The sequence below is a fragment of the Acomys russatus genome, chromosome 31 (assembly GCF_903995435.1).
Source record: "Acomys russatus chromosome 31, mAcoRus1.1, whole genome shotgun sequence".
In the NCBI taxonomy this organism is placed as follows: domain Eukaryota; kingdom Metazoa; phylum Chordata; class Mammalia; order Rodentia; family Muridae; genus Acomys; species Acomys russatus.
In genome coordinates, this window is record NC_067167.1 from 8205182 (window position 1) to 8217770 (window position 12589).

At 42.4% G+C, this 12589-nt stretch overlaps 1 protein-coding gene across 1 annotated transcript in view; it reads right to left on the reverse strand.

The window, feature by feature from the left end:
• Window positions 1–12589, reverse strand: part of Polr3b (RNA polymerase III subunit B) — a 96285-nt gene that overhangs the window by 83130 nt on the left and 566 nt on the right. Inside the window, exons 2-7 of the mRNA XM_051172652.1 lie at window positions 7234–7266; window positions 6983–7039; window positions 6830–6894; window positions 3236–3311; window positions 2145–2245; window positions 232–323 (exon numbers count right to left, since the gene is read on the reverse strand). Of these exons, the coding sequence (XP_051028609.1) occupies window positions 232–323; window positions 2145–2245; window positions 3236–3311; window positions 6830–6894; window positions 6983–7039; window positions 7234–7266 (424 nt within the window). The remainder of the gene's footprint in view (window positions 1–231; window positions 324–2144; window positions 2246–3235; window positions 3312–6829; window positions 6895–6982; window positions 7040–7233; window positions 7267–12589) is intronic.

Below are 12589 nucleotides of genomic sequence, written 5' to 3' on the forward strand. Positions count from 1 at the left end.
GAAACTACTGAACAAAGGCAGAAAGAACAAGCTACTAAAAAGTTTAAGCCACTGAAAGAAGAATCAGAGTATTTTTAGAAATCCAGAATGAAGATGGTGCCAAATCTTGCAAAGTTTATCAACATAGTTTTCCCAACGAGCCATTAGAAGGCAGAAAGGCTGCAGCAGAACACCACGGGATCGAACAGGTAAGGAAAAGGGAACGGGGTACACCCAAGTCATCCCACGTACCTGGGTCTAACGGACATTCGTTCAATTTGGCAAACTCTGCTGGAGTTTTCCCTGTCAGAACACAGTTTGAACTTCGTAGCATGATTGGCATTCTGTTTAAAGGAAAAGAAAAGAAAGTTATCATGCACAGACTGAGGCATAAAGGTGTGCTGTGAGCACCCGGCAGGCGGGCCTGCAGCTCTGTGCAGCAGGCTGGAAGAGGCTCTCCATGAGAGCCAGGGGAAAACAAAGACCCCCCAGACGCATTTCCTGGCACAGATAACAAATCTACAGCTGTGTGGATAACCGCAAGGGCACAGCTGGGAAGAGAATTACTGAACAGGAGACGTTACCACTGTTTCAGGGAGACTAAGAGATGGATTCTATGAGGAGTGCTCTAGGAAGCCCTGAGTGAGAGGAAGTCTAAAGCACACCTAGCCATTCAGACATCGGGACAAACGTATTCAAAGGGGGAAAGGCTGTGGGCTTTAAAGACATATGAGTGCCTTCGAAGTGCTACCTATACTGAATAACCAGAGGGACACACCTACACACGCGACGGTCGCGATACAGCATGGCAAAGTTGAAGAGAAGGCTCAAAACAAGAGCCAAGGCAGGGTACTAAAGGAAAGCTGGATAGACCAACAGACAGCACTGAAGGACCAAGAGAGCAGCCTACACCTGGGTGCTCTGTTAAGTACCACATAAAGGTCACAAAGAGAGGCTTTCAGATAAGAACTAAAAATTAGATTAATAAGATACTCTCTCTAATGAAATTTCTAGAATAAACTTCCTCCTTTCAGAAGATGGGAAATAAAAACCAAATCAAAGTCTGCCATGAAGATGCATGTTACACAAAGAAAACCGCTTGTGGTTACGAGCACCAGCTGCTCCTCCAGAGGACTCGGCTTCAGTTCCCAGCACCCACATGGCAGCTCACAACCATCTCTAACTCCACTCTAGGGGATCTGATGCTGTCTTTGGCTCTCCTTGGGAACCAGGCATACCTGTTGTACATAAACATACATGCAGGCAAAACGGGAAACAAAAACAAATGCACATAAATAAATAAATGTTAACTTTATAAAGCAACAATGATTTTGAATTTATGGGTTAAAAAAACAAGACAAGAGGAACAGAAGTTGGCGTAAAGTAAGTCAAGGACAGGTATGGCCCGGGAAGCTTTCTAAGGTCTTGTACTTCCTAGGAGAATAAAGATACATTTAAACTTTGCTCAGTTACATAGTTCAATTCTAATGTAACATAACCAGAAGTGAAACACGCCTCTCAGAGCAGAGAGAAGAGAGAAGAAGAGTGAAGGAGTGAAGGAGTACTTGGGAAGCTTTCAAGTACAGAATATACTGACAGAAACATATGCAACTATCTAGTTCCATGCATGGAAATGATGTGTATGTATGTGCAATGGGTGTAAAGGAGATACATTATCCAACAAAATTTTTTAAAGTATAGGTACACATGGTATACCTCAAGAAAACCAAACACATTTAAATTCATAACTATTTATACAGAAGACTCAACATTTGCCCCTAAATAGGAAAAGCCAGCTCTGAAAGTACTAGCTGATGCTGTCCAGTATTTCCAAACTTGTTTTAGGAGATAGTAACTTCTTCCAAAGCTATGCTACACACAGGTAAGTGTCTAGGACAGTGTGTACAGGATCCATGGAGAAGCCCAGTGCAGGACTCAGTGAAATCCTAAGTGACCTCCTGAGTGCTGGCTGCTGCGGTCAGGAGAAGGAAAGGAAGCATTTACCGCAGCCCTAGAAAATCGCCTACAGTTACTCCATGAGCTAGACTGTTTCCCACACACTTCAGACTAGGGAGGGAGGCAAAAGGACTTATTGCTCAGTTTAAAGTCACATCATGGGGCCGATCACCAGGCACCGTGGCTCCAATAGCAACTTGACTTCTCACCTGCCAATGGGTAAGGCGTTGCGGATTATCCTCTGGCTGCCTCGGGTATACTCAATGTCCACTGTGATTGGGGCAGAGTATGTCATGTCCCGCAGGCGGCACTGGAACAGAATCACACCGTTACTGACCCTCTTCCCTTTAGCGCTCCCAATAGGAGTTCAGCCCACACCAAACTGAACTTTGCTCTACTTAGCTACCGACACGGTGCCCTAGGCGTTACAAGCCAGCTTTCCTCAGGAAGGGGATGACAAGGTGTATTGGCCTACATATTGATACAGCATGCCTGGCCCTGCCAATCCAAAGATGGAGCGATAAGCCTAGGGAGTGGTTTTCTTCTCAACAACCTGGGGCAAATGACTAGTTTGTTTCCACATCTTTTTGTTTTGTTTTGTTTTGTTTTGTTTCCACATCTTTAAAGCAACCAATCGGATTGTTCCATGCAAATTCAGTCCGTAGAAAATAATTAAAGTGGCTGGTCATATTGTTCAAAATGGCTGACAATCATAAAACTAAGAAAATTATGTGTGTACAAACTGTAGGACAAAACGCCTTACCAAGAGAAAGTCATACCACAAACCATTCACCACACCATTCTGGTAACCTCTGAACCAGCAGAGGGAGTTTAGAAATGGTTGGAACGAGCGCTAGCTTGACATGATAACAAGCTAAAGGATATCTTCATTGAAGCCACAAGGAGATACCAGAAAGCACATGAAAACTCTCCAGTGCATTCAACATTATCACACAGACGGTTATGTGGTAGCACACAGCTTCAAAAGAGAATCCAATCTCTCTGAAGTACATAACTGTCTGTGTTACATCCCATCTGTGGCTGCTACTGTGAGTTAGGTCTAAAATGTCTTCCAACTTTACAACAATGTCTGAGATTCCATAGTGTAAGTGTTCTATTCCTAAACCAATAAAAATTGCTTATGCGGGGCTAAAGGGATGGCTCAGGGGTTAAGAGTACTGGCTGTTCTTCCAGAGGACCCAGCTGCAAAAAATAAATAAATAAATAAAAATTTAAGAGTATATATTAAAAGCAGAGTCTAGGTCAAAACAAGTCCAAGTACGGTAAGAGGTGTGATTACCTCATGAGGGGACACTGGTCTGGTTACATTGAAGCTTTCTTCAACATCAGGAAGTCCAACATAGATATTAAGGTATCTGAAAAGCAAATGATTCTGTTATCAATTACATGTCTTCAAAGAGGACACACAAGTATGTTTGAAAAGTGCCTACCTTGCTGAGGATGACAAGCAAAAGTGACAATGACATATCTTCTTGAAGTGATAGTTCATATAACTTTACAAATGAAGGACACTGTTATCAAAGTGCCTCTCTCTCTCTCTCTCTCTCTGTCTCTCTCTCTCTCTGTCTCTCTCTCTCCCTGTCTCTCTCTCTCTCTCTCTGTGTGTGTGTGTGTGTGTGTGTGAGTGTGTTTGTGTGTTATGTTAATGCCGAGCCTCTTCCACTACGGCTTTCCACCTTATGTGTTTTTAAAGACTTACTTGTATTTGATGCGTTTGAGTGTTTTGCCTGCACGTAAATCCACTGTGCATGCATGATACCCGCAAAAGCCAGAGGAGGGCACTGGATCCCTGGGAACTGGAGCTACAAAGAGTTAACAGCCACAATGTGTATGCTGGAAATTGAACCCAGGTCCTCTGCAAGGCCAGCCAGTGCTTGTCTGCTGAGCCATCTCTCTAGCCCTTTTCCCGTCTTGTTTGAGACAGGGTCTCTCACTGAACATGAATGCACCAACTGAGTTGGCTGTATTCAAGCTCTGGGAATCTGCCTGTCTTCATAACTGCCAGGGCTGTGGTTAGACGTACTCATTGCAACATCCAGCTTTTATATGAAGGCCAAGGGTCCAAACCCAGCACTTTACCCACAAAGCCTCCCCTCTGGCCTCCTAAGGATCTTTAAGAGATACTGCAGGCTTTATTAGAAAAGTATGAGAGCTATGGTTCCATAAAATGATGCCCAGTGAAAACAGCAATGTGAAGGGAAGGCGTTGCTTATCCTATGCGAGCACTCAGGGTTTGGTATATTAAACAAAAGAGAGGACTAAAGAGGGGGAAATATATGCTCACTGGTATAAAAAGAAGGGAGGATAGGAAACTAACATGTTCTTAACTACCACAAATAATTGGAAACTGGGGTGAAAAGAATTGGAAGAGGCCAGGCAGTGGTGATATACGCCTTTAATCCCAGCACTCAAGAGGCAAAGGCATGCAGATCTCTGAGTTCACGGCCCGCCTGGTCTGAAGAGCAAGCTCCAGGATGCCACAGCTGTACAGAGAAAACCCAAAACCAAACCAAACAAAGCCCTGGGAGGGAAGCCACAAGTTTTGAAGATACCGTGTGGCACAGTCTAACTCCTCTAGTGTGAAGATGTTGATATTGCAGCTCGACTGCAACCCGTAAGGCTGAAGACGGGAAGATGCTGTACAATTGTCCTCGACTTAGTACATATTACTTTTGCAGGTGTATCAGTAACCCTGACATTACTCTGTATATAATGTAGGGTTGAAGTTTTTAAAAATTAATTATAGGTAACAAGAGACAAATTTCTCACTGTCAGGATTAAAGTCACAAATAAAGAAAGGAAGATAGTTAGAATGAGTTGGTACTGTTGGCTGAGAATCAGAGGCATCGGTTCTAAGCCTCTAATATAAACAAAATGGAGAGGACAAAGAAACACAGATGTGTGCATAACGTGTTAGTACATATTCATGTATCTGCTAATGCTGTCTGCTAGGCCCCTAGTGTCCTTATGTTGATCTAGAAGTACTACCTTCCAATAAAAGAGACGAAAGCACCTTGGAGAAATGGCTGACTCCCAGATGGGAATGGGGGGAAAATATGTGTGTGTGTGTGTGTGTGTGTGTGTGTGTGTGCGTGCGTGCGTGCGTGCGTGCGTGCGTGCGTGCGTGAGAGAGAGAGAGAGAGAGAGAGAGAGAGAGAGAGAGAGAGAGAGAGAGAGACATCCTATGGTTCCAGAGAGAGAGAGAGAGAGAGAGAGAGAGATCCTATGGTTCCAGAAAGAAAGAAGGGGTTGAAATATCATGAGGGCACTTTGAGAGGTTTGAGAGGACATGGTGGCAAAGCTAGGATAATCTGTGCAAGAGACTAATACTGGCTTACAAACAACAGAAAAAAACAAATATCCATGAGCCTAGACTGATAAAACAACATAGAAAGGCACAATGAGGGCACGGGAATATTAAAAACAGGGGTGGTGGAAAAGAGACTTATCCCACAGATCAACTACTATGGACAAGAATCATCAGTGTACATTATGGTCAGCAGTGAGGGCTGCGAACGTAGCTCAGCGTAGAGCACTTGTCCCACAAATACAAAGTTTTGGGTTCAATCCCAAGCATAGCAGTTTTTTTAATTAAATAAAATTAGTGATAAAAATGCCAGTATTTGCATTACATAAAGGAGCTCTCCATACTTATTATCAAACAAAAAAAAAATTAGTATCTTTACAATAGGGAGTTCTGAAAGACAGATACTAATACTACCTTAACCAAGTAAAGAGTATTAAAATCATCAGCAATAAAAGACACTGATATGGACCCTTTTACATGAATCAGTAAAAATGTCACAAAATATTGCTGAGGTGTTCTTGCTAAAACTGTGTAACTTAATCTAACCATAAGCAAGTATCCAGAGGCTCAGACTTAAACACCTTCTGGAAAGCTTGATCAGACTATTCCAAAGCTTCATGGCCATGAAATGCGACACCAGGCAGCTCCAGGAGCTCTGATGCTCTCCTCTGGACTCCAAGGGCAATTGCCCTCAGCTGCACATACCCACAGACACACAAATACAGAATAATGATGGACCAGCTTAAGATTAGAAGGCATCGTATTACAAGGTCAAAATAAGTTTATTCGGCTTTTCTGTAAGACTCTGATTTGGCTAGGTCTTGCTCCATCTTCTAGAATTTGACATGTTCTACAACCTACACACTAGCCTCCGCCCTCATAAGATGTTCTTCCAAATAATTCTGAAATGTGCAGCCAAGTTCCTATGTAACCAAAACTTCTCTGGAAATCCACCAACTCTTGAAAACCTAGTCTTGCAGTCTTTTAGTGCTATATAAACTCCACTGTCTCCGCCAGATGCTATATTCTCAAACCCCGCCTTAGGGAGACAGTCCTCTTGGACAGAAAATAAAGCTTGCATACTTTGGCCAAAGAATCTGGGTACTGGTCTTTACTCTTGTGTGGTGGAATTATCAACTGAAAGGCAGCCTGCCAGGAGCCTGGGACTGATTCTGGCACAAGAAACAGGCCATAACGGAAAGAACATCAAGTCAGGTCTGTTTGGCTAACAGTTCTGTATAATGTAACTTCCTGGTTCTCACTGCATTCTGGTTATATACAATGTAGTAATATATGCTCTGCAAAGAATCCTGAACACTTTTTAAAATCTATATCTAAACTCATCAAAAGAAAGATGTACTTAATAAAAGAATTACAACAAGTTTTAGTAACTTCTCAATTAAAATTCTTACAATGATTTACACTTATAAGTTAAATATGAGTACTTTACAATTAGTTTACTAAATAGACAAAATAATGGTTTTATAGGAGTTTTGACAGTGAGTACATCTACCTTAGTATTTAAAAAACAATCAGAATATCATTTAAGAGGAGTTGGTTTCTTACTTTAAGTACCACATGGGGTCAGCATCACTGGTAACCTTTTCGTTGGCTTTCATTATCTTCTTTATCTGCAGTACAATGTGCAAAATTAGGAACAGAAACCTCTACTTGCCGCTGATGCACAGTTTATGTCTAGTTCTAATCCTGGGTGCTTACCTCTACATTAATGAAATAGTTGAAGGAGTCTATGTGCTGTTTCACAAGGCCTTTCACCTACACAGAAAAGAGGAAAGGAGGCAACAAAGTAACAGGTTACACAGTCACTCTGGCCATGGGCAACAGGCAGTGTTTCTCAAATACAAGGGAGGGGAAAATTAATAAATGTATTTAGTTAGAAATAATTAAAAGGGCCATATTAATAACTTATGTGAAAAATAACCAATTACTATTAAATATCAAACAATTACCTTTAAAAATGCCGGAAGCAGCCTCCATTTTTCCTGTGGACCAAACAATAAGAACGTGAGAACATGTGCCAGTGACCACAAAACACTATTATTTTGGTGTACCAAGTTTATCACACTGCAGAAAGAAGTAAAACAAATGGAGAAAATTTTATAATGGAACTGCTATTGTAAACATGTTTATATATGTGTATATACATGTGAACACATACATCACAGGTTTCACTAAGTATAATAAAACCTCTTCTGGATGACAAGATCCCAAATACTTTCCACACTTCCTCTAATGGCACATCCTTAGTGAGGCACCTAGCTTGAAAAGAGAGCAGTCAGTTTGAGTCTGGTGGGGGGATCAGAGTTCCTTCCGAACCAGAAAGAGCCTCAAGCTGCCGCAAAGCTTCAGGGCTCAGCACACGTGGGTTTGCCCCTCCACTAAGGACTCCTAACCGCCAAGCCTCTTGAGTTTTATGACTTGCCTTGCAGACCACTGCATATTGAGCCAGCCGCTTTTCCCTTATAACATCTGCTAAGGAGACTCCTGACAAACGGCTACAGCTGAATCTAAAGTCAGACTATTCAGGAAAGGCCTATGGACAACCCAGGGCTTGGTGGCAAACATAAAACTGGTTTTAACTTGAGGGACCTGAGTGGCACTACAAAGTTCTGAGTGGAAGGGTGGCATGATAGCTTCGAGCATCTTAACTGCATCACTCTGGATGCGGGGTAGAGATAAGCAAGGCTAGAGGCAAGACGGTCACTTAGCTAATTGCAATAGCCAAGGCTGGTGACAGTACAGGTAGGGAGTGAGAAGTTGTTTAGCTGGCAGACATAATCTTGAGCAAAGCCAGTAAAATTTGACGACAGACTAGATGACTCCCCTGAGAAAAATGAAGTTAAAATTAACACCAGTGTTTCTGGTCTGAGGCACAGAACCAATGCTGAGAGATGAGTGGCTGGGGCCATGTACAGGAGCAGCAGGTGTTCAGGGGTTGCAGGGTTGGCAGGTTGGTTGCTGCATGTATAGTCTGAGATATCCATTAAGACATTCAGGTAGAAATAGCAAATGGGCAGCAGATGTCTGAACTTAGATACAGAGTGGCCTGGTATATAAATTGGGGAGCAATTATTAAAGCCAAAGGACAATGATTGTGCCCTGGGAGCAGTGGGAAAGGACTGCACAAACTGAAAACAAAAGCTGAGTGTGGTGGCACACACCTTTAATTCTAGCACTTGGGAGGCTGAGGCCAGCCCTACATAGTGAGATCCTGTCACAGAGACAGAGACAGAGAGACAGAGAGAGGAGGGGCACAGAGGGAGAGGGAAAATATATTTCCAGTAATTAGAAATGAGGATATGGGGAGGCCTAGAAAACAGGCAAGCTAGTCTATGGTTTTTGGGTGGGGGGCTGAAAAAGTTGTAAGAGAACTTTTTGGGGCAAAAAAAAATGTTCTAGAGCATATATTGGGTAAGAGTTGTTTGAGCATCTGCAATTATTCAAACCAAAGCAATCAACACTCAACATCTGTGAAATATTATGCTGATCCCATTGTGATCCCCAAGTCTATGAACTGTACAAATTTGTCGTTTGTTTAGCATGGTTCAGCCCTAACACACATCATTAATCCAAGAACTTTCTGTTTATTGTAAACAGGTGATTAAGGTATAATTTAGACAGCCCTAGCACACACCTTTAATCCAAGAGCTTTCTATACACAGATTTTAATAAAGTTAACCCTAGGTCAAGAGGCAGAGCAAGAAACCAACTGACAGGGAGTAGAGTGGGAGAGACTTTGAGTTGAGGGGTGTTTAAGACACCGTATAGAAGCAGAAGGGGTTCTTGGGCTTTTAACTTTTAGCTCTTTAGCTCTTCAGCTCCTTGGCCTTTGGCTTTTGAGCTAGCAGGCCTTGGGGATTTTGGCCTTTTCCTCCTGGGCTGTCAGCTGAGCCAGTGAGCCTTTCGGGCCTTTTCCATTGGGACCTGAACTGAGTAGGAAGGTCAGCTGGGTGCTTTCTCTGCCTCTCTGAGCTAGCAGGTTTTCATCCCAGCATTTGGCTCCTGAGTCTTCATTGGTAAAATAGAACATGTGGGATTTTCATTTAAAAAAAAAAAAAAAGAAAGAAAGAAAGAAAAAAGAAAAAGCCTAGGAAGACAAAAACTACAGACAGGTTGAAATAAATTCCTATGCTGGCTTCAGGGAGGTCTGGCCTACAGAGCTGTAGAAGATGCAGACCAGTCAGTAGGTGAACTCTGGTTCAACATGGCAAGTGCCCATACCACAAAGGGGAATTTGGATGGACACATCACATTGCTATGTAAAGACAGAAGTCAGGGCGATGCCTCTGTTTGCCAAGGATACATCACACACCGTCAGGAAACCAGCAGACAGGAGGGAAGAAGAAGCACACGTTAGAATCTTTCCCAGGCTCTGCTGTGACCTTGATCCTGGACTTCAGCTTTCAGCAATGTGAGAAATTAAACATCTGTTTTTGACACTATCAAGTTATGGTACTTTGTTACAGGAGCCCTACATACTAATCTAACTTTTCAATTTCTTGCTCCCATATTTCAAAATTTCCCCTCTGTGCCCAGAGAAAGTCCTCCTATCTCAAAGGCAGGAGTACACAGTCACTGTCTGCCACAAACACACTTTCTAATCTCCGCTATAAAAACAGGAAATCCTCTCTTACTTAATCACTCCAACTCCTGGATGTATACTCAGCCATCTTCTCTTATTGTTTTTTTCTTATAAAAGTAGCCAAACCTTTGTACCAGGTACGGTGGCTCAGGCCTGTAACTCTAGCCATTAGGGCAAGAAAGTAGAATCAGGAGTTCAGGATCAGCCTCAGCTATACAAGTTCAAGTCTAGCCTGGGCTACATGAAGCCCTATCTCCACAAAGAAAAGTGAGAGAATGCATTAATAACATTAGCTTGGTGATGGATTTCAACAACGGCAATAGAGAGAATGCTATGATTTGGCAGTAGAATTTTAAACACTATTATCACTCCATGAAATAGCTTTAATTTTAGGAATACACTGCCCATTGGACTTAGGGTGTGGTGGTCTGAACCATAATGGGCCCATAGGCTCATGCACTTGAATGCCTGGCCACCAGGGAGCGGAACTGTGTGAAAAGATTAGAAGGATTAGGAGGTGTGTCCTTGTCGGAGGAGGTGTGTCACTGTGCGTAGGTTCTGAGGTTTCAAAAGCCCATGCCAGGCCCAGTCTCTCTCTCTCCCTCTGCCTGCATACAGACCAGGATAGAAAGCTCTCGGCTACTTCTCCCGCACCTTGCATGACATCATGCTCCTCCTCATGACATCAATGGGCTAACTCTGAAATTGTCAGCAAGCCCCCGATTAAAAGCTTTCTATAGGAAGAGTTGTCTTGGTCATGGTGTCCCCTCACAGCAACAGAACAGTGATTAAAACATAGGATAAAATCTAACAACATGTTTATATTTCACCAAGTCTGGCCAGTGCTTATTTCTCCAGCCTCTTTCTGACGACTGATTATTCTACTTGATCTGAGCTTTTATTCTCTTGTATGCTTATACTTTCTTCTGGTGGTTTTCATTTTTTCTTATTTTTATTTGTAGATTAACTTTGTGTATCCATCATGACTTCCTTAGGAAGGCACTGACCCTTTCCTACCATACTCTTGTGTTTCTAATACTGCTAACCCTTTTCCCCAGTCTTATTCTCTGTAGCAGGGTCCTCAGGTCTTAGATTTTTGCCAAAGAAGTGTCTAGAATGACCTTGACACCATACTTATTTATAGCAATCATGTTAGCCGGGCATGGTGGCTCACACCTTTAATCCCAGCACTCGGGAGGCAGAGGCAGGTGAATCTCTGTGAGTTCGAGGCCAGACTGCTCTACAAAGCAAGTCCAGTACAGCCAAGGTTACAGAGAGAAACACTGACTCGAACAACCAAAAAATAAAAATAAATAAATAAATCAAAGCAATAATTAATTTATTGTTGTGAACTTCAATTTCACTGTTGAACTAATGAAGATTAATTTGAACAGTACTTATTAGAACAATGTTTTAAATGCTGAGGTAAATGAAAAAAACATAATTTCCTTTTAGCTGATATCAACTTTCCAACTTGTATTTCCTCTACAGCTTTCTAGACAGGAGCTCGGTTTTATTTGAATTAATCATTTCTAGTATATTTTTTCCTTCATATTATAGCATGGTAGGACATGCTATTCAAGCATTGGGGCCAGTTATTATTGACTGATAAGATGAACAAATACTTTCTGATTTTATTAAGTACTTACTGAAAACAAACAAGTCAACAAACAGGCATGCTTCATGACTTCAGAAGCCCTCAGGTTAACAGGGGAGACATGTAAGCAAATGGAATGAAAGAGTACGCAGAGACACTGCGGCTGTGATCCTCCTGCTTCCACCTTCCAAATGCTGGGATTAAAGTTGTGTGGCCCCAGGCTGGGCCTGCTCAGGCATGCCTTGAATCCCAGCACTCGGGAGGCAGAGGCAGACAGATCTCTATGAGTTCAAGGCCAGCTTGGCCTCCAAATCGAGTCCAGGATAGTCAGAGCTACTCAGAGAAACCATGTCTCAAAAAGCCAAAAAAAAAAAAAAAAAAAAAACCAAAGCCCAACAACAAAACACACACACACACACACACACACACACAAATTAAAACAAAATAAATTTAAAAAACCAGTGTGATGATAGTTATCAAAACCAGGTCCTCTGGAAGAGGCAGCCAGCAGTACTTAATTCCCGAGCCAGCTCTGGGCCCTGCCTGTGGAAGTTTTTATCAATCAGAACAGTCACTGGTCATGTCACTCTCCTGGTTAAACTCCGTTCAAGGTACTTTACAACTCCCAGGGAGAAAGCCTAACACATTCTTATAGTTAATACATTTCAGAGTAAGAACCTTTCTTTTCCTGTCACCTCTTTTCCTGTCACCTCTCCTCCGGTGTTACTGGATTTATTTCAGCTCCTCTGAAACAGTGAAGAAGGTATTGCCTGAATTTCTCCCCTGACCATCTTCAATCTGAGATCTCCCCATTCCGTGCCAAAGATTTGGAGGCTTTGAGAGAATACGCATGTACCTTCTCAGGAAACAAAATCATGTCAACAACTGCACTTCATCAGGCAGTTCACCGTGAAGCAATAGCCCTCAACTTTTGTGATTATTTGATGAAAGCTATAAAGGCCCCCTCAGAAAATACAAGATTGAAAATGGGGGCGGGGATTCATGGTACTTAAACTAACTCTGCAGCACAAAGAAGCTCTGGGTTAAAAGGAACCCGATGACCAGGGTAGGAGTCACCTTTAATTTTTAGCTCCAAAGCTGGCTGTGGGACCTCATGAACTTTGCC